A 22,760-nucleotide genomic window follows, 5' to 3' on the forward strand; every position below is an offset into this window, starting at 1 on the left:
TCGGGTCAGCTGACCGGTTCTCCTGTCTAGAGATGAAACTGGTGTCACTAGTCATGGCATGGTTGGCCCACGTCGAGGGAGGACCATGTAAGTCATAGCAGTAGTTAATGGTATCTTCATCCAAACCACAATGAGTACACTTCCGTGGACCCGAGCCACATCCTCTACCACAAGCTCCCCCTGAATCTCTGCCTCCAGTACGACCACCACCATGGATATGTGTAGATCCACCACTACCACTCCTGCCAGACTGGGCTCCTCGAGCCCCACTTCTGCCACCTCGACCTCTTGACACTGCAAATGCTAATTTATTGGAGACATTAGAATCCATAGATCCAATGGAAGCCCTCCGAAGACGAGCAAACACCTCCTCTAAAGATGGAAGAGCAGATCCCCCTAGTATCTGGGCTCGTACTGGTTCATACTCAGACTTCAGCCCCACCAGAAACCGTGTCACATCAAGCTGCTCTCGCTGTTGTTGTTGAACTTTGACATCAGAAGTGAGAGGATGATAGACATTTAACTCATTACGGATATTCCTCACACTAGCATAGTACTCCTCAAGGCTCTGATTTCCCTGTTGCAGATTGAAGTATTCCTGATACAGTTGATATACCCTAGTGGTATTATCCTGACCTAAATACAGTTTCTTAGCATGATCCCACACCTCTTTGGCTGTGTCAAGAAACATGAAGTTCACACTGATTTTGGGTTCCATACTGTTCCACAACCATGTAATGATCTGTGCATCTTCCTGTTCCCAGTTTTCATACTCCTGAGAATTAGCGGGGGGTTTCTCCTCTCTTATATGCTTCACTTTCTTCTACGCCTTCAGAAAAACCTCTACAGACTTGGCCCAAGGGACATAATTCTCTCCATTCAGTTTAATGGAGGTCATTTGGACATTCAGATAGTCAGTAGATATCATGACACTAGGTTTACTATCACTATTATCTGCCATTGCCGAACTCCCTTATCACTGAATTTTGAGCACTGAATTATGAGCACTACACACTGCACACTGATTTCAACAGTAATAAATGCTGAGAACTGCAACACCACAAACCCTACTCACCGAAATCTGCACATTGGTTTCAGCAGTATTAAATGCTGAGAACTGTAACACCACAAACCCTACTCACTGAAGTCTGCACACTGATTTCAGCAGTATTAAATGCTGAAAACTGCAACACCATTAAGTAGACACTATTGCCCTTCGAATCACACACAAACCAAAATAAACCCTAGCATAAACCCTAGCATACTGCAATCTAAAAACCCATCATGTGAACTGTACTACACCTCTCATGTATTCCATAACAGATAATATGCATAAAAAAAAAAAAACTTTACCTCATCGCCTGAAGGCCAACCACACGAAGGGCTGAGACACCACTGCACCACACGTACCAGCCCTAACTAGGGCTTAGAAACCACAGCAACCAATCACCAACGACACAATCGGAGGCATAGGAACCTCCTAGGGAAGAGGGTGATCACTCCTTTTCAGCCCTTTTCCCAGTCTCCAACTCACAGCTGAGAACCCAAGAGAAACCCTAATTTGAATGCGCAGAAGACAGAATTCTAGCAAGTCTGATTTGTTGAACCTCGCTCTGATACCATGTTAAAGTTTGACCTGCCCTAGAATTCTGTCTTGTTCATTGACTGTAAAGTAAACAGCAAGAAGTAGAAGAGGAAAGAGGAAGAGAGAAAGGAGAGGAAAGAGAGAAAGGCTGGTTCGAATTAGAGAAAAAAGTAAGTCCCTAGATTCGGCCAAACTTGTTATTATATTATTAACTTATTGGAAAAGACTTAAGTGCCCTTCTTTAAGTAAGAGGCACTCGAACTAGCATAACAGTACACATCAACATTCTCAACAAGTACAAAGACCGAAATACCCCTTCACTAACACCACTAACAGCCCCCACACATTAGTATGAAGAATATCAAAAACAGAAGAACATCTTCTATTACTTGCTTTAAAGGAATGTCTACAATGCTTTCCAAGTTGACAACCCTCACACTCCAAACTGGACAAACTGACAGACTCAAACAATTTGGGAAACAAAAAACGCAAAGAAGCAAAAGACAAAAGTCCTAACCGATTATGCCAAAGCATAATCTGACCCGCTGACTCTAACTTAATACTCCTACTAACATGATGACTCTGATGACTGGGAAGCGCATCGAGAAGATAGATTTCATTCACCTAACGACCACTCCCAATCGTCCTCTTTGATTCCAAATCCTAGAAAACACAATGACCAGGAGAAAAAATCACAGAACAGTTTAGTGCCCAGTCTAAGAACATGAAGGACAAAAGGTAGGGTAATGGTATCAGTTATCCAAACAGACCCTTTCCCAGCAATGGGAACATGTTATCCATTAGCTGTAGAAACTCTATCTCTGCCAGAGCAGAGGTGGTATGAGGTAAAAATGGTGGAAATGTTGGTCATATGTTCTGAGGTTCCTGAGTCTATAATCCAGGGAGGTCCCCCCTTACCTGTAGTGGATACATAATTTGCAGTAGCATGTGAACTACCTGCTTGTGCAAACGAGGTAGAATGACTACCTCCTGATCCACCTAATACTTAGTTGGAACTAGTTACTGTCCATATCTCTCCAATTTGGCCCCCACTGCATCTGTTGCAACAGATTCTAGAGAGATTGTAGTAGGTGGCCCTAATAAATCACCAGTCACTACCATATTCGCATTTCCCTTCTTATTTCTGAGTCAGCTCGGTACAAGGTGAAATAAAGCTTCCAACGAGTATCTCTGGCATGTTTGGGTTTCTTACAGTAATCACAGATCAGATCCCTTTTGTCCTTCCTCGGTTCATTTCCACCCTTATCCCCACTCGGCTTAGAATTCATTGTTCTAACCATAGCTAATTGCTCAAGGCATGGGTTCCTCATCATCACATTTCTCCTACTCTCCTCTCTAGACACAAAGGCATATGTATGAGAAAAAGTTACATTGTCTCGGCAAAGAATATGTTGTTGTACAATATCATACTCATGGTTAAGTCCAGCTAAAAACTCAAAAACCGTATTCTTTTCTACCAGCTTCTGATAAGTTGTTGCATCTTTGCTACTTTCCCAAACCACAGTCTCCAAATGATCTATCTCCTACCATAAGGTTTTTAGGGCTGAAAAATAAATAGCAACAGACTTGTCTCCCTGCCTAGTAGTAATCAACTGGTTTCTCAACTAATAGGCTCTAGCAACATTTTCATTCTGTGAATAGCTTTCTGCTACTCCATCCCAAATCTCCTTAGTTGTGTTAGCCCATAAAAAGTTCTTATATAGGGCAACCTAGAATTACACAGCCAAGTCATCACCATGCAGTTCTCTTGTACCCATCGGGAATGGTTAGTTTCAGGTTTCTTTTCCTCACCGGTCACATACCCCAATTTCCCACAAGCACCAATGGTTGTCTTTGCATATTGTGACCATTCTAAGTAGTTTGTATCATCCAACTTGACTGTAGTGATGGTTCCGGCCCGAAGAGGTCCTCCTCCCCCAGATCCCATTTCTCCTAAAAATTTGTTTTCAACTACACAACCCTCCATAACTCTCTGAATGGGTTAGGAAATCAATTTGAGATGGAAAAGAAGGTATTTATCTCCTTTAGAAACCTCAAACACCCTCTTGGATTCCTAGAAGCCCCTCCCTCCAAAGATTCCTTTTTTCCGTGGGAGCTAGAGAAGAGAGAAAAGAGGTCATCGCTCCCTCTAGAGACCTCCAAAAAGGCTAGGACTTGAACCACCCCCTTCAGAAAACCTCAAGAAACCCTAAAAAACTAGAGCGCCACTTCCTAAATCAAAATTGAAGAGTCCTACTAAAACAAGACTCTCCCCCTTTCTCCCGTTCTTCCTAATTTTGGTGTAAAACCCTAGACCAGCTACAAGGGATTGCAATTCCACCAAAAAATCCAAAAACTAGGCTTACCTAAAGTCTTCGATCAGCCCTTTACCTTATTATGCAGTCGGCCGATCTAGGGCTGCATGATGGAGCAGCTCAAGAAATGTTTAAACTTGCTCTAATACCAAGTAGAAAGGTTTGGACAACCTGCTTTGATATAAAAACTGTAAAAGAAAGAAGAAAAGAAAGAGGAGAAAAGGTTTCAGCTAAGAAAGAGAGATGAGAGATAGAAGAGAATGGGAGAAGCTCAGAATTAGGTCTGGCCGCCCCTTTCATTAGATTATATACTCATAAATAAAAGAGAGTACAAAGACAAGTATGCCCTTAGTAAGTCGGCTACTTGTGAGAACTTAAAAAACACCCTTAACTTAAAATATAAACTAATGGGCCTAAGGCCCAATAACTCCCTAACTATGCTATGTAAATAAAAAACATGTTATATCAGCCCAAAAGTCAACAGTCCCTTCATTGGTGTTCTAACATTAGTTGTTGCCTCCTCATATATATCCTTAATTAGGCCTACATACCTATTTTAAACCCCTTTCTTTTCCAAGACCCACCATATTATCTCTCTAGGAACTTTATCATATGCCTTTTCTTGATCAATGAACACCATAAGAAGACCTTTCTTCTTCTCTAGTCTAAATACACTTCGGCAAGCATACATACTGGTAAATATATTGGGATCGAGCTACTCAATGATTCAATCTAAGCCCAATTTGTGCTGAGTCAGCCTGAATTTTCAGGCCCATTCCCAGACCAAAGGCCAAAATTCCAAGCCCAGCCCAATTGAGTTGGGCCAAGTTGGGCCTACTCAAGTTGTACCAGTAGGAGGCATCAATTTTCTGCAAATATAAGCACATTTGGACCAGAAAAAGCATATCAAATCACAGATTGGGGTGCACCTATTAGAAACCAATACAAGTAAATTCAACTTACCATTATACGCTTCAAAATGAATGAACTGTCATCACAAGGACCATCATGATAATCATGATGACCAGATGAATTACTTTGTGAACCTATGTCATACTCATAAGGGTGTTCCAGATGAAAATTATTCATTGAGCAACTATTATTTCTGGGCATCCAATTTAAAGTATCACTTCCTTGAGAACAATTCCAATGAAAAGCCAACCAAACTTCACCATATGCTCCACGGTTAAACCTCCTCTTCAGTACATACCTAAATTCAAGTACATATAGCTTTCTACATTATAAACATACTCTGAAATTAAAATTAGAATACACAAGAAAAAAGATAACAAACGAAGAATGCAGAAAACAAATTTTACTCCCAATTATCTAGCAAAAATTTAAATATTGGCATAAAGTTGCATTTGCAAGAACCGTCAACTCAACTCAATTCAGCCTTAATCCCAATCCCCAACTATTTGGTGTTTGCTACACGAATCCTGTCCTGCCATTGTGCTCTATCAAGAGCCATGTTTTCTGTTAATTTATAAGTTCTCAAATATTTTTTTCACCTCAGATTATGTTTTTATTGGTCTTTCCCTTGCTATTTTAGAGCCTTCTATTTGCACCAATTCACTCCTCACTGCTGTATTCATTGGTTGTGTATGCACATGACTAAACTATCCCAGTCAACTTTCCCTCGTTTTATCACTAATAGCAGCCACTCCTAAATTCTCTATAATGCACTTTTTTCTCCTGCCACTCATCCATCTCAGGTATGCTGGCCACACAGCACACTGGATGCACTACACCATTTCAAACATCCCGCTCTAATTCTACAGACAGCATTCTCTTTAATTTCTCCTACATTATAGATCAAAGTTCAAAGTGTCAATACACCCGATACACACGATACACATGAACATGTGTATCAGGTGTTTCAAAGCCACATAACTTTTTTCTTCAATCTGATTTTTTTTACTAAAAGGTACAGTATAATTGTGTTTCCAAAAAAGTGGAGGGGAAATCTCCCGATATGACTCAATCTGGCATTGGCATATCAAAGAGCATGAGAGACTAAAATTTAGGTGTAGAGAACACTGATGTGGGCCCCACAGCTATGGTCCCACTGTGTTCGTAGGGTAGAATGTGTTCTAGTCATCCTAGGGTTAGCTGGTGGTCAATCTGTTATTTCAGTTGTTATTTATTTCAGTTTTATTGTGTTCTATTTGTTATGTAAATACTAAGGGCAGATCTGTCCTTTCCATGTAATTAGCATAACCTATAAATACTAAATAGAAGTGGCGGCGGCAGAACATTAAGATTCTATCCCTCCTTTCAACCCGTTCTACTGCTCTCTCTTCTCTTTCTCCTCTCTTCTCTATACTTTTTCTTCTATTTTCGAACCTGAAATCTATTAGGGTTCAAGGCTGATAGCAGTCTTGAACGTCTACTTGGTATCAGAGCTAGGGTTTCTCATGTGAGTCTAGTCCAGCCGACCACATGAGAACCATCTAGGGCTGGAAGCTGAGAAAGTAGAGTTCGTTGACTGATTCTTGGAGATCGCCAGAGGGTTTAGCAGCTGTTGAAGACTTGCCACGGTTGCAGAGTGTTGGTGATCAGGAAGAATCAGAGAAGGCTAGGGTTCGGGTAACCTTGGAAGGCAGCGAACAACATTCTCTTGTAAGTTATTTTATTTTCTAAGAGAAGTACTATCAGAGAAGATAGGTCGGACCTATCTAGAAAGGGCGGCCGAACCACTCTAGGGTTTTCATCTTTCTATTCTCTAGGGTTTTGTCTTAACCCTGCGGCAAACCCTAATGCTGGGCCAAGCCTTGTGATCTACCTGTGAAGCTCTTCTTAAGTTTTCTCCTCAGCATTGATCAGTTTTAGGGTTTCATATTAACCCTACTACAAGTCTTATCTGTACGGTACTGCCTGGAATGTGCGGCTGAGAATTTTTTTTAAGGACTGATTAAAACCCTAATTCTGCTTCAGCATATCAGATTATTCTCCAAGCTGTTTTCAGATTTTTTTGGGGCTTCGAACTCTTTTAAGGGGTGAAAATTGTACGGACTGTTGCTGTTGTGTTTGCTAATTGGTTTCAGATCAGACTTATAACTGTTTCATGCACATATACCGTGAATACAGATTGGTTCTATACTGATTTTTTATTGTGATTGATAGTCCAAGTGTTGTTCTTTGACTGTAGTAACCCTACTTTTTGAGACTACTGGTTCTTGACCGAAATGGAGTTTAAAAATCAGGCAGAAGGCAGTTTTGGGAACAGCAGTTATGGTGGTGTTTCTGAGATAAGTTTTCAGATTACAACCGTAAGATTTGATGGATCAAACTATTTGGAATGGGCCCAATCAACCATGATGGCTATTGGGGGAAGGGGTAAATTAGGGTATCTCATGGGAGATGTGAAAGAACCCTCCAAGGGAGACCCCATGTATACCAAGTGGGTCCAAAAAACTACTTGGTTATGACATGGTTGTGTAATTCTATGCAGCCTCATATCAACCGAAATTACTTGTGGGCAAAGACAGCCAAGGAGATGGGATGTTATTAAAGAAACTTATTCCCAACCCCTTAATGTTGCCAGAGCATATGAATTGAAATGTGAAGTTAATACTCTTAAACAAGGAGAGAAACCAGTTTCGGTCTACTTCTCTACCTTGAAGTCCCTGTGGCATGAGATTGATCACTTAGAGACTCTTGAGTGGGAGAGTCCCAAAGATGCACAGACCCATAGAAAGCAAGTCGAGACAAACAGGGTGTTTGAGTTTCTGTCAGGCCTAATTCAGAGTATGATATTGTGCGGCAATAGATTTTGACCAGAGATAGTGTGACCATCTCCCAGGCATACTCCTTAGTGCATAGTGAAGAGACCACGAGGAAAGTCATGATGCAACCTCAGCCTTTTACACTGGCCCTTGTAGCTATTAAACCCAAATCAGGGGGTGATTCAGAAAGGGACAGGAAGAAGGAAGATAAAAGGGATGTGGTATGTGAGCATTGTAAGAAACCCAAACACACAAAAGAAACATGTCGGAAGCTGCATCCTCATTTGGTCCCGGCAAAGTTGAGAAGCAAGAAGGGTAATGCTCATGTGGCCATGAATATTGATTCAGCATCCTCGTCTGGCACAAAAGGCACACCCTTAGAGACCTTAGCTACAGTTCGGGCTGCTCTAATACAGTTGGAAAAGGAAGTTGGGAACTCAGCTCAGCCACCGCAGTCACCATCAGCCCCTGCCACATCTGCTTTCGCACATTCAGGTACTCGAGCCTCAGCCTACCATGCCTCAGCTCCAGGTACTACTAAACCCTGTTGGGTAACAGATTCAGGTGCATCGGACCATATGACTAGCTTGCCTTCATTGTTTACCAATTATCATTTATCTTCTGGTAGGGATAAAGTATCTATTGCTGATGGCTCTCTTGTCCCCATTTCTAGCAAGGGTGACATCAAGCTATCGAATACTATCTCCTTGTCTTCTGTCTTACATGTTCCTAAGCTTGATACTAACCTTCTTTCAGTCAGTAGTATTACCAAACAAATGAACTGCTCAATAACTTTCTTCCCTGACCGATATGTTTTTCAGGACCTGGAGACGAAGACAGTGATTGGGATTGGCCGTGAGACGAATGGGATCTATCTGCTCGGGGAGAGTTCTCGTCGGGAAGAGTCAGTGGATAAGAAATCACTTGTTTCTCAGAGTGAGTCCGGTTATGCTTTGGCATAGCCGATTGGGTCATTTGTCTTTTCGGTCCTTAAAGAGTCTGTTTCCTACTTTGTTTGAGTCTATTGAGTTGTCCCAGTTGAAATGTGAAAGTTGTGAGTTTGCTAAACATTGTAGAAAATCTTATTCATTGAGTAATAAAAGCAGTAATAGTTCTTTTGATATTGTGCATACTGATGTTTGGGGGCCATATCACATCCCTTCTATGGGTGGGTACAGATATTTTTTGTTATTTGTTGATGACCATAACCGGTTTTCTTGGGTTTATCTTATGCGTTCACGAGATGAGGTTCCCGCCCTAACCCAAAACTTTCACCAAATGGTCCTAACCCAGTTTGATGCCAAGATCAAAGTTCTTAGATCTAATAATGCAAAGGAATACTTTGCTAAGCAATTGGCATCTTACCTTCTTAATCATGGGGTTATCCACCAGAGCACTTGCCCTCATACACCTCAGCAGAATGGAGTTGCAGAAAGGAAGAATAGGCACATCTTGGAGGTGGCTAGAAGTATTATGTTTACCTCCAATGTCCCTATTCGCTTCTGGGGTGATGCTATCCTCACGGCGGTATATCTTATTAATCGAGTTCCTTCCTGGGTTCTTGATATGAAATCTCCTTTTTCCCTTCTATACCCAAATGAGGAGTTGTTTGTTGTTCCCCTTAAAACATTTGGTTGTACCTATTTTGTTCAGCTTCTCGGACCCCATCACTCCAAGTTCGAACCAAAGGCCATCAAATGTATTTTTCTTGGTTATGCACAAACTCAAAAAGGGTTATTGCTGCTATGATCCTATCTCAGGGAAGAGATTTGTCTCCATGGATGTCACTTTTTTTGAGGAGACACCCTATTATTCTCGGGTTTCTCCTCAGGGGGAGAGCAGTGCGAGTGGGGATTTGGGTCCCTTTCTTCAGGGGGAGCGCAGTGAGGGTAGGGTTAATACTTTTGGGGCTGTTCCCTTACCTATTCCATTGGGTGATGAGGGCTACAATAGTGAGGGTGGTCAGAGGGATCAGGAGTTGAGGGTCTATCACAGGTGATGCAGGCAGGTTGATCCCGGTCATCAGCAATCCAGGCCAGCTCCAATCTCTTATGCGGCTCCAAGTCCAGGTATTACAGTCCCAGGGCCCACAGAGACTTCTTCCACTGTTGCCACTTTACCTCCTGCAGATGACCTTGACCTTCCCATTGCCGTCCGTAAGGGGAAACGGCATTGTACCACATCTACAGCCCACTGTATTTCCCAGTTTTTATCCTATGATCGCCTATCTCCCACCTACAGGTCCTATCTTACTTCTGTTGCCAATGTCCCTATTCCAAGAACAGTGCAAGAAGCCCTATCTGTCCTGGAGTGGAAAGATGCAATGCAAGTTGAAATGGATGCCCTATTGAAAAATAACACCTGGGAGCTAGTTGATCTGCCCAAAGGAAAGAAACCAGTTGGATGCAGATGGGTATTTACTATGAAGCACAATGCGGATGGCTCCATTGAGAGGTATAAAGCTCGGCTAGTTGCAAAAGGGTTCACCCAGACTTATGGTATAGATTACTTGGAGACCTTTGCCCCGGTAGCCAAGATGACCACCATTCGAGTTCTATTATCTCTTGCAGCAAGCCACACTTGGCCTTTGTACAAAATGGACGTTAAAAATGCTTTTCTGAATGGAGACCTGCAGGAAGAGGTTTACATGCGGTTGTCCCCTGGATTCTATGATACAGAGACAGGTAAGAAGGTATGCCGGCTCAATAAGGCATTGTATGTTTTGAAACAGTCACCTAGAGCTTGGTTCGATAGATTCAGACTAGCCCTTGGGAAGTTCGGTTATGTACAGGCCCAGTCAGATCATACCCTATTCATCAAGAGGGTGGAGTCCTCTCTGACACTACTTGCAGTATATGTTGATGATATTGTGGTGACAGGAAATGATAGCCATGAGATTGAGTCCCTCAAACAGCTCCATCAAGAGTTTGAGGTGAAAGATCTTGGTGCACTTCGGTATTTTTTGGGTATTGAGGTTGCTAGATCTAAACAGGGGATCTTTGTCTCTCAGAGGAAATATGTTCTAGATCTGTTGGCGGAAACTGGAAAGTTAGGTGTCAAGCTGCCGATACACCCATTGAACAGAGCCACAGGATTAGTGCAGAGAATGGGGAGCCTCTTGAAGACAAGGTTATGTTCCAGCGATTAGTGGGAAAGCTCCTATATCTCTGCCTCACTCGGCCAGATATCAGTTATGCAGTTAGTGTTGTCAGCCAATACATGCATTCTCCTAGAACCACACATCTTCTTGCAGCAGAAAGAATATTAGCATACTTGAAGAGATGCTCGGGTAGAGGTATACTGTTCAAGAACAATAACCACATGAAGGTGGAGGTCTATACGGATGCCGATTGGGCTGGGAGTGTTGATGACAGAAGGTCTACCTCTGGATATTGTGCCCTTGTGGGAGGTAACCTTGTCTCTTGGAGTAAAAAACAGAGTGTTGTCTCCCGATCTAGTGCTGAAGCTGAATACAGGTCAATGGCTAACGGAGTGGCTGAAATTCTATGGCTGAGATCACTACTTGAGGAGTTGGGTATTGAGTATGAGAAGCCCCTGATGTTGTATTGTGATAATCAAGCGACTATTAATATAGCACACAATCCGGTGCAGCATGACAAAACTAAACATATTGAAGTTGATCGACATTTTGTACGAGAGAGGGTCTCATCACAAGAAGTGTGTCTCCCGTACATCACATCCAACATGCAGCTAGCAGATATCCTCACCAAAGCCGTACCAAGGAAGAAGCTAGAGGCGGATCTATCCAAGTTGGGAATTATAAACATTTATTCCCAATTTGAGGGCGAGTGTAGAGAACACTGATGTGGGCCCCACAGCTATGGTCCCACTGTGTTCGTAGGGTAGAATGTGTTCTAGTCATCCAAGGGTTAGCTGGTGGTCAATCTGTTATTTCAGTTTTATTGTGTTCTATTTGTTATGTAAATCCTAAGGGCAGATCTGTCATTTCCATGTAATTAGCATAACCTATAAATACTAAATAGAAGTGGCGGCGGCGGAACATTAAGATTCTCTCCCTCCTTTCAACCCTTGTACTCTACTACTCTCTCTTCTCTTTCTCCTCTCTTCTCTATACTTTTTCTTCTATTTTCGAACCTGAAATCTATTAGGGTTCAAGGCTGATAGCAGTCTTGAACGTCTACTTTAAGCATTCTCTGTAAAGAAATGGTAGAAAATATTGTAACCAGTTTACATTAAAAATTTCATCTGGTTTTACCAAGTGGATATTAATCTTGCACAATTGCACATGTATATGAGGGGCCATACAAGAGGCCTTTAGCATTTTGAGATGGCAACCACATGGAAACAATAATATACTACTTTCTTAAAAATATCCCTTATAAGTTGGCAATAATTGAACAGCACAAACTAAATATAATTACCTTGAGTCAGGCATGAAATATCCAAATGAGTCAGAAGAATTTGAATTGGTATCAGGAAAAGGAATTGATGCAAGAAGACCAATAAACCTAGCAAAGCCTTCAGGATTTATGCATTGTTCCTTATCTTCTTCAATATCCATGCCAAAGTGTAAACACAAACTTTGGTCATTATAAAAATTCAAAGGACCACCTGAATATGTGAGAACAATTAGTGTTACCGTATAAAGACAACCAAACAACCTATGCATAGAAGACCAATAAACCTAGCAAAGCCTTCAGGATTTATGCATTGTTCCTTATCTTCTTCAATATCCATGCCAAAGTGTAAACACAAACTTTGGTCATTATAAAAATTCAAAGGACCACCTGAATATGTGAGAACAATTAGTGTTACACGTATAAAGACAACCAAACAACCTATGCATTGGTGCAATGCAAGCAAATTGTATAGATAATTGTCCAACTTGTATTGTCCCTGTGTTTAATCTGATCAGTCAAGGCTTTTTCCATGGTTATCAATACAATTTTCTCAATTAATTATCAAAAAAAAGTTGTCCAACTTGTATCCTAGACTAGGGATGTAATCGGGCCAGATTCAGCTACATCTGAATCCAATCCAATTATTGAAATTCCAAATCCAAATCAGATCTGAAATCAATTTAAAATTAGATTGGTAATAGAGGTCTGCAAAACCATTGGCAGATATGTTAGCAAAGTAAGGGGTTAACAGAAACCATATTTTTTGTGCTCAATTGTAACGCAAATGTTCCTATCATGTAATGGGGAAGAAAAAGCAGGGGCTCAGCTCTCATGGTCTTTTCTTTTTTGTACTTGTAAAGGGTTGGACAGAGCTGCTCTCAGGGTTGGACACATCTCAACCCTGGGTGCGGGATGCTAGCTTTTGTACTTTTTTTAATTTAATGAAATTTCTTATGTTATTCATCAAAAATCCAATCCAAAATCCAAAATATCAAACTTGGATCAGATCCGGATTTAATCCAGATCCGCTTTATTTTCAATAAAATAAAATAAAAATATGTTTGAACTTATATAAATGTTGGACAGTTTTGTATGCCCTTAGCTTCAATCAGATTGATGTACTTTATGAGTTTATTGTAAATGAATAAAAGTGCATATTTGATTCATGTTCCCTTGGTATGTTTCTGTGTAATACCCTTAAACTGGACACTTAATGAGACTCGTGTTAGTTTAGAATATTTGCAGCCAGTGGGTCGGTCTGGGGAGACCTATCCTGATAAGGCTGACACTGTTGTGCCACCAAGTCGGTTGGGGTGGCCTATCTCAGCTGCCAGGGTGAGACCCTAGGCACATACAGTGTAGGATTAATTGAATCTTTGAACTGGACCAGATTTCCAGTATTGCCCTGGACCTTGGAAATTAATGGGCAAAACTGGAAAGTTACACCGGACCCCTAGACTCGATTATGATACTGCACTAGGTGTCGGATTGGGCTGTCTTTGATGTACCAATCAGTGAGATCCTTAGTGGGGGTCAAAACCTGGGTATGTTGGGACAGTCTGAGAATTCATCTAAGTGGGTGATCATAGTGACGGGATCAGCCCCTTTGTCAGATAAAGGTAATGATCGGGGATGCACTCTCACTGATGGAAACCAAGACTGCCGGCAGCCGATTTCAAACGTTGAGATTTGTTTTGCAAAATATATTTTATATGAGATATAAAAGTATATATATTATGGTTTCTAAAATGTATGCAAAAAGGTTTTAATTCCCGGGATCCATATAAGCAGAGAGTGCAACACTGTTCCTTGCAGCCGAGGGAGAGGTCCTCTCTTGTCGGGCAGTGTTTGATCATTATGGGCTGAGAGGTTAAGTGTAAGACCATTGAGGGTAATACATGATGGGCTAATCTTGCATCTGCCCACAGTCCCTGGGTGTTACAAGGTGGCTTGGCCCAGGGACCACTTAGGGTAAGTGTTGGGCCCATAGAGCCCATTTGATGGGTTTCAGGGGGTGCACTGTCCATAGCAGTGTATTCGGCCAGGCCTTGTAACAAAGGCTGGGCCGAACCCATGTGGCTGATGTGTAGATCAATGCTTGGGTCCCACGCCATATAAGAAAGCCCAACTGGGCAGCAGTTAGGAAGGCTAAGTGAGCAAATAAGCTTAATGGGCCTAAAGCCCATTTCGAACTGGACTAATTTAATAAGTTAAATATGGGCGAATTCTGAGATGGATCAGCAGATAGGATAGGGTCTTAACTCCATCCACTCAGAGAGTCCAGATCTGAATATGATTCAGATCTAGAAACCTCCAAATGAGATTAGGAGAAGGCTGATCTAATCTGCAGATAAGATAAGGGTTTATCCTTTTCACCTAAAGAGATGTCTGATCCAAATATGATTTGGATCAGCAGCTCCTAATTGGATTAGGAGCTGATCTTTTAGGGTTACAAAAGAAGGAGGGGGCGGCAGCCTTTAGATGGCACACACTCACATCCTCATCAGAGCTGAAATCACAGAAGAAAGATTTCTGCAATCCCTGTGAAAATCTTTCTTGCCGCCTCCTTCCTGCAGCCGCCAGACATCCAGTTCAATCTCCAACTCTGTGGGAGAAGTCAAGATTCGATCTTGACATCAGTTCTTTGTGAAAGAATTGATAGGAAGCTGTGCTCACGTACCATCCTGTTGTTTCTTACAAAGGACAGAGTTCTTGGAGAAGAACACTGCTGATTTTGCTCCATCCTACACTGCGCCATCTTCAGTGGGAGCAGTCTTTGGATCCTTCCTTGGGCGTGAACACCTTCGTTGGGAGATATTATTTCTCCGTATCAGGTATAATCCTCTTCTACTCCTTTTGGTTCAAATTTGGTTCAGTTTATGGTTCAAGATTGATCCTTGAAAATATGATTTTTATAGGGAATGTGATTCCTAGTTGAAGGGAGAGAAAATTTTTTGAAATTCGTCCCTTTATTCCGCAAGATTTGGGCGTCCATACGATGGATCCCTCATCCCTTCAATAAAAATATATAAATATAAAATATTGTATAAGGGCAGCCCAGTGCACGAGGATCCCACCAATGCAGGGTCTGGGGAGGGACAGATGTACGCAGCCTTACCCTGCACATACAGAGAGGTTGTTTCCAGATAAATATAAAATATTGTATATAATATCTATATATATGCATTATTATAATAGTATGATATGATCAGACTCCGATTATTAGCAGATTAGATGGGATCAAATTCGCATCCAATCTGATTACTAAACAGATGCAGGTTTAAACATCCAATTGGTTCGGCTGGTTTAGTGTTTATGTTAGTCATATTTGTGTCTTAAGTTCTTAGTTATTGGGCCTAATGCTTAATTTTTTATTTGTCTAGGTGTCGCATTACTAATCAGGGGCATTCTAGTCCATTCATGTAACATTACTTTGTAAATATCTATATAAGATTGTAGGGCCGGCTGAAGTGAGTAAGCCGCCATTCTCAAATCTTCTTCTTCTTCAGCTGTTGTTTTCCAACAAACATGGTATCAGAGCACTAATCCGTCTGTCTGGTTATAGCCGCCTCTTTTCTCCTCTTCTCTATTCCTTTTTTTCTCTCTCTCTCCTATGTTGGCCGCTGTGAAGAAACCCTAGGGCTGACCGTAGAACACAGCAAGGTCTGTATCTAGGGTTTCCCTTGGTTGTAGGGCCCAAGGGGAGTTTGTTCCAGAAGCTGATGCCCTACTAGACACCCTGCAGCAGGTAGTAGCCATTCGGCTGCTAAGAGAGATCTGTGTGGAACAGATCTAGGTGGAAGGACTGAATGAGACAGTCCTAGTACAGATTGTAAGGGTGGTCACAGTCTACGACAGCAGAAGTCAAAGCCCAGCCTAGTCCAGAAGAGTTCAACACAGTACAGAGGTGGATTGTTCTTGGTTTCAGACCTGTTACGAGGGGTTCTCAGACTTGTAACAGCTTCGGTAAGTCTGAAATCGTGTTCTTTGTACTGAGTTTTCAATTGTGATCACTGTAAGAAGAAGGAGATGTCTTCAATATCGGGAGAAGTGTCTTCTAGGGATAATAGAACTGGTGGGAGGTCTTCTAATCTGGAAAACCTAAATCTGCACAGCTTGCAGATCACCAGTGTATTGTTGGATGAATATAACTTCAAAGAATGGTCTGTTTCAGCCATGCTCTTCATTACTTCCCGAGAACTTACGGGTTATTTAGATGGACAGAAGAAGGAACCTGAAGTGGGTACTGTGAAGTACGCAATATGGCGTAAGGAAAATGCTATTGTTATGTCCTGGCTGCTTGCTTCGATGACTCGAAGAGTGGCCAGGACTGTTCAACACTTTCCCACTACTGCTAAGATTTGGGAGAAAGTGTAAAACTTAGGGAGAGAGAAAGAACAATGCAAGAATTTAAAGGCTAAACCAAGACAATGCTGCATTGAGACAAGGAGATATGACAGTTGCAACGTATTTTGCAACCCTCGAAGGACTATGTGAAGAACTTGATCGTCATCTTATTCTTGGTTGGGAGAATGTAAAAGACAAGGAGATGCATGATAAACAAATTGAAGATGGTAGAGCCTTTAAGTTCTTGGCTGGTTTAGACACAATGTATGAGAGCATAAGGTCTCAAATTTTGGGAAGGTATGAAATGCTAGATTTACACCATGTCTACTATCTAGTAAGGAATGAAGAGGTTATGAGGAAAGAGATGCAAGTTCACACTCAAATACAGCCTGTTGAACATTCAGCCATGATTTCTTCAAACCGAAAAGGGAGCAAGCATTCAGACAAGAGGCATCCCAAGTGCACTCATTGTGGAGGTGAAAGGCATGTAAAAGAGACTTGTTGGGTTCTTTGTCCTCATCTGAAACCAGCTGCATTAAGGAAAGACAAGAAGCCCCAGAGGAATCAAACAGCAAGTGGGAACCTTGTTACTAGTCACAGCGGTGATAGCTCGAACAACACATCTACAGTTACACCTCCTCCCAGGGACAGACAGATAATTTCACCACATCCGGGTCCTTGAGTTTCACTGCTGATGAGGTAGAGGTCCTTATCCGGGCCTTAACCCGTCTAAGGATTAATTCCCTTGCTTCCACCTCTCTTGCCAGGTCAGGTATTGTCTCTGCTTATAGTGCAACTAGTTCTATAGACTCTACTTCTTGGATTATTGATTCCGGTGCAACTAACCACATGACACACATGTCCTCTTTATTTTCTTCTTACCATTTGATGTCTAGCCAAGATAAGATGAGAGTTGCTGACGATTCTCTCTCCACCATCTCTGAGAATGGGGGGTTGACCTAAGCAAAGACCTCTCTCTTAAATCTGTTCTACATGTTCCCAATCTTACTTCCATTCTCTTATCTGTTTCGAATCTTACCACGAATTTAAACTGTAGCAAAACTTTCTTTCCTACTCATTGTGTCTTTTAGGACAGACTGACGAAGAGAACGATTGGGAGCGGTCATGAGTGTGGAGATCTCTACTATTTTGATGCAGATATCAGTTTGGCCTTACAATCATCTGCTGCCAGTAGTCAGAACAATGAGTCAATAGCTAGGTTACACTTGTGGCATGCGAGGCTAAGTCATTTACCTTTTTCATCATTGCAAAGGTTGTTTCCTGAATTATTCAAGGGTATTTCAAGTCAAAGTTTAGTTTGTGAAGTGTGTCAGTTGTCAAAACAATGTAGAACTCTTTATCCAATTTCTAGTAATGAAATTCAAGCTCCTTTTGATTTGGTCCATTCTGATGTTTGGGGCCCTTCACCTCTTGTTTTTGTAGATGGCTTTCGTTACTTTACCAGTTTTATTGATCACTATTCTTGATGCACATGAATCTACTTGTTAAAGGGACGTGATGAAGTGCCACGGATAACCATGGCATTTGGTAAAATGATTGAAACTCAATTTGACAAGAAGATTAAACAATTCCGTTCAGACATTGCTACTAAATATTTTGAAAGATCCTTGAACTTGTTCATGGAGGATGCAGGCATGCTACACCAATCATCATGTGCTAGTACCCCTCAATAGAATGGGGTTGTTGAGCGCAAAAATAGACACTTATTGGAGACCGCTCGAGCTTTACTATTTCAGCACAAGGTTCCCAAGAACTATTGGTCTCAAGCAGTCCTTACCACAACATATTTGATAAATCGGATGCCATCCAAAGTGTTGGGTATGAAAAATCCTTTCTTTGTCCTTTGTCCTAATCTTCCAGACTTTCCTCTTCCACCTAGAGTCTTTGGTTGTGTATGTTTTATACATGCAAAGGATCCAAAGAAGACCAAGTTGGATCCTAGGGCTACGAAAGGAATCTTTCTAGGGTACTCTCCTACACAGAAGTGTTACAAGTGTTATGATCCCGTTACCAAGAAGAAATACGTCACAAAAGATGTGGTATTTTTGAGTCTCAGTCCTATTTTCATTCTTCCCAGAATCCTCTTCAGGGGGAGACTAGAGAGATAGAAGAGGATTCTTCTTCCCCCTCCTTTTCTGTGCCTCTTTTTGCCTCAGGTCTTCCATCTTCTCCTCCTGATCCTCCTAGTTGTAGCATCCCAGGTGAATCTAGTGAGGCTCCCATTCTGTTACCGCTCTTGATGCTGCAGATGTAACTAAGGACACTAGTAGGCAACAAAAGGATATAAGAATCACCTACAACAGAAGGAAAAAAGACCCTCCAACTCATGGCAGCAACCAATCGGACTCGGATCAATCTGTCTCAACAACTCCAGGTAATCTTATCACTCATACTTCTGATTTGGATCTCCCTATTGCTCTTCGTAAGTCTACCCGTTCTTGTACTATCCGACACCCCATTGCTGAATATGTTTCTTACTCATGTTTATCTCGTCGTTATTATTCCTTTGTGTTTGCTCTCTCTTCCGTGCATGTCCCTACTAGGTACTCAGAGGATGTGTCTGATCCAAAATGGAGAGAGGCTATAAATGAAGAAATGAAAGCCTTAATGAAAGCCAGGACTTGGGAATTAATGGATCTACCAGAAGGGAAGAGCACTGTGGGATGTAAGTGGGTGTTCACTGTGAAGCATAGGGAGGAGGGGTCCATTGAAAGATACAAGGCCAGACTAGTGGCGAAGGGGTTTACTCAAAAGGAAGGGATTGACTACAAAGAGACCTTTGCTCCAGTCGCAAAGCTCAACACAATTTGGGTTCTATTGTCATTAGCTGCAAACTTCTCATGGGAGCTACATCAGTTGGATGTGAAGAACGCTTTCCTAAATGGCGATCTACATGAAGAGGTATTCATGGATCCTCCACCAGGTCATGACTTTTATGGGAAAGTGTGTAAACTGAGGAAAGCATTATATGGTCTTAAGCAGTCTCCTCGGGCTTGGTTTGAGAAGCTCTGTGGGGCCATGAAGAGAGTGGGATACACTCAAAGTGGTGCAGATCATACCTTGTTCATAAGGAAACAGGATAGCAGACTTACGGCACTCATCGTCTATGTGGATGATATGGTGATTACAGTGAATGATCTGGAAGAGATAAAAGGATTGAAGGAGTTCTTGGCTTCTGAGTTTGAGATCAAAGACTTTGGCCATCTGAGATACTTCCTTGGAATTGAAGTTGCTAGGTCACAAGAGGGCATCTATATATGTCAACGGAAGTATGTCCTTGATCTTCTAGAGGAGACAGGTATGATGGGGAGTAGACCAGCAGATACTCCAATAGAACAGAACCATGGTCTACAGGAATCAGTAAGAGGACTACCTTGATAAAGAGAGATACCAAAAACCGGTAGGGAAGTTGATATATCAGTCTCTCACTCGACCAGATATTGCTTATGCTGTACATGTTGTCAGCCAGTTCATGCACTCTCCAAAGATTCCTCATATGAGAACAACGGAAAGGATTCTTAGGTACTTGAAGACTTGCCCAGGAAAAGGAATTCTGTTCAAAAAACACAATAAAATTGAAATTGAAGCGTATACTGATGCAGATTGGGCTGGTTCTGTTGGAGACAAGAAGTCTACTTCTGGGTATTGTACGTTCGTTGGAGGGAATTTGGTTACATGGCGAAGTAAAAAGCAGAATGTGGTTGCTAGATCAAGTGCAGAGACTGAATATCGAGCTATGGCTCATGGTGTTGCTGAACTATTGTGGCTTAGGACCCTTCTTGGTGAGCTTGGGATAAAGGTCGAGTATCCTCTCAAGCTGTACTGTGACAACAAGGCTGCCATCAACATTGCAAATAACCCAATGCAACATGATAGGACAAAGCATATTGAGATTGACCGACACTTCGTTAGAGAAATAATAGTCTCAGGGGAACTCTGCATTCCTTATACTCCTTCCGAGATGCAGATTGCAGATGTGCTAACAAAAGGACTAGCTTCAACGAAATTCTTAGACTTACTTGGCAAGATAAACATGACTGACATCCATGCTTAGCTTGAGGGGAAGTGTTGGTTCGGCTGGTTTAGTGTTTATGTTAGTCATATTTGTGTCTTAAGTTCTTAGTTATTGGGCCTTAGTTATTGGGCCTAAACTTGCTTAATTTTTTATTTGTCTAGGTGTTCCATCACTAATCAGGGGCATTCTAGTCCATTCATGTAACATTACTTTGTAAACATCTATATAAGATTGTAGGGCCAACTGAAGTGAGTAAGCCGCCATTCTCAAATCTTCTTCGGTTGTTGTTTTCCAGCAAACACAAATCCAGTATAATTGGATAGAATGATGGTTCAGGTATAGGATTTTCGGAGTCCATTCACAACCCTATCCCAAACAATGTCGGTCTTATTTTTCATTATAAATAAGTTTTATATTCATCAATTAAAAAAATGTCAGGTTCTGTTTGACAACAGCTGAAGTTGCTGAACTGAATGGCTTATCGCTTTATCTTTAAGTGGATGACATTACTCATAAGTAGTTTATTAGTTTCTTAATGGCTAAATGGCATGTTCAGTATACTAGTAAAACCCTTGAATATTTATTATATGACTATTTTAGCAACTAAAAGACAGCTATAAGTCATTCACATGAGCCCCTTTAGCTATTATCTAAAACAATGAAAATGCAATATTAGAATTTGTTCTAACCGAATCCAAAGACAAAGCAATATCCAATTTTCTTTTCTGCAAGTAGAAACTAAAGAATTAAAAGAAGCACTTCTATTCCCCTGGCAATATACTAATTTATATGTAGAAATTTGTCTGAGAAATCAAGGTAAGAATAAAATGAAGTCAATATCATAAAGTAATTAAAATATTTTGAAACCACAAGGATAGGTTGAGAAATCATTTCAGTAAAATACCATTTTAAAAGTATTATACTTACCATGCTGATGCCCAAGAGCTTGAGGCAGAGTTTGATGTAAATTATACATATCATCTTTCTGGTCATCCTTTTGAATACGAAATGCATAATCCATGTTCTCATTGAGATTTTCTGACAAATAGAAACAACCAAGTCTACCATGTTTTCCTTCAACCTAACAAAAAATGGCAATCAACAGCATTCACATACAATGTGAAATGAACATATAATAGATTTAAAAGAGTATTTTTTTCAAATAATAAACATAAAAAAGTTTTGGATTACTATAAAAACAATGTAACTGAGGCATGATAGAGAAATATCCTATATGCAGCATCTAGAGAAAACTTTCTAAAAAGATTTTTAAAAAGCGAAAAATAAAAGGCAATGTTCAGGCATTGCTATAGGGTCCATCTTAGGTGCAATTGTGTTTTAGTTAGACAGCTACATTGGTCAATGACTTTAATAGTTTTTATGTATTTGAAAAAATTAAAAAAAAAATGAAGCATGTAATTGTGGTATTTTTGCAACTGCAAGGAGGATACTGATCAACCAACTCCAGAACATTTCCACAGTTTTGTGGACTGAATATAGTTGGAGTGTTTGAAATTTTGAATTGAAAGATCCCACGTGTCATGTAATTTTTGAACAAAGGAACCTATTTAAGATTAGAAAAAAAACAAGTGATATCATGATTCACAAAATCAACATTATTTGGCAAAATTTCTCCAAAATTTCCCCATTTTGGTAGGGGGAAAAACAAAATTATCCATGAATATTTTCTTCCTAATATCTCCAATATATTGTTGATACATCCTATTGACTTCTCACCACTATGCCCTTATTCACTTTGTGAGGAGGTGGCTACATTTGAATTTCCACCTTTCTCATTCTCATTCCTTTTTCTAGTGTTTGCATTATTGAGTCTGGCAAGCTTAAGCTTTGGATGCAGCTTCCAATAGGTGTCTTTAGTATGTTTAGGCTTTTTGCAGTATTCACAAATAACATCTTTCTTTCCAGTGCTGACCTTTGGCTTCATCCTAGCATTAGCATAGTGATCCATCTGTGGCTCTATAGACTGAACCTGTCTCCTGCTCTCCTCACTACTCACCATAGCATAAGCCTGAGATAAAAGTCACTTCATCCTTCACAAAAACATTTTGTCTCACAATATCATACTCCGGGTTGAGTCCGATAAGGAACTCAAAAACCCGATTTCTGTCCACCAGCTTCCTATGTGTTTTGGCATCCTTTGTGCATCCTCAAACCACAACCTCCATCAAATCAATCTCCTACCAAAGAGATTTTAGTATAGAGAAACAAACGGCTAAGGGCTTCTCCCATTATCTTAGATTATTTACATCATTCTTCAATTTGTAAGCCCGGGCAACATTCAATTTTTGGGAATAGGTCTCTATGACACTATCCCACACCTCCTTTGCAGTTTCCATCCACAAGTAG

The 22,760-nt window shown here is 41.0% G+C and overlaps 1 protein-coding gene across 1 annotated transcript in view; it reads right to left on the reverse strand.

The window, feature by feature from the left end:
- LOC104596679 (uncharacterized) overlaps positions 1-22,760 on the reverse strand; it is a 193,226-nt gene that overhangs the window by 142,586 nt on the left and 27,880 nt on the right. Inside the window, 4 exon segments of the mRNA XM_088895128.1 lie at positions 4,864-5,110; positions 12,032-12,278; positions 12,281-12,397; positions 21,321-21,474. Of these exon segments, the coding sequence (XP_088751254.1) occupies positions 4,864-5,110; positions 12,032-12,278; positions 12,281-12,397; positions 21,321-21,474 (765 nt within the window).

The sequence above is a fragment of the Nelumbo nucifera genome, chromosome 1, assembly GCF_055504915.1.
Source record: "Nelumbo nucifera cultivar China Antique chromosome 1, China Antique-T2T, whole genome shotgun sequence".
Lineage (NCBI taxonomy): Eukaryota > Viridiplantae > Streptophyta > Magnoliopsida > Proteales > Nelumbonaceae > Nelumbo > Nelumbo nucifera.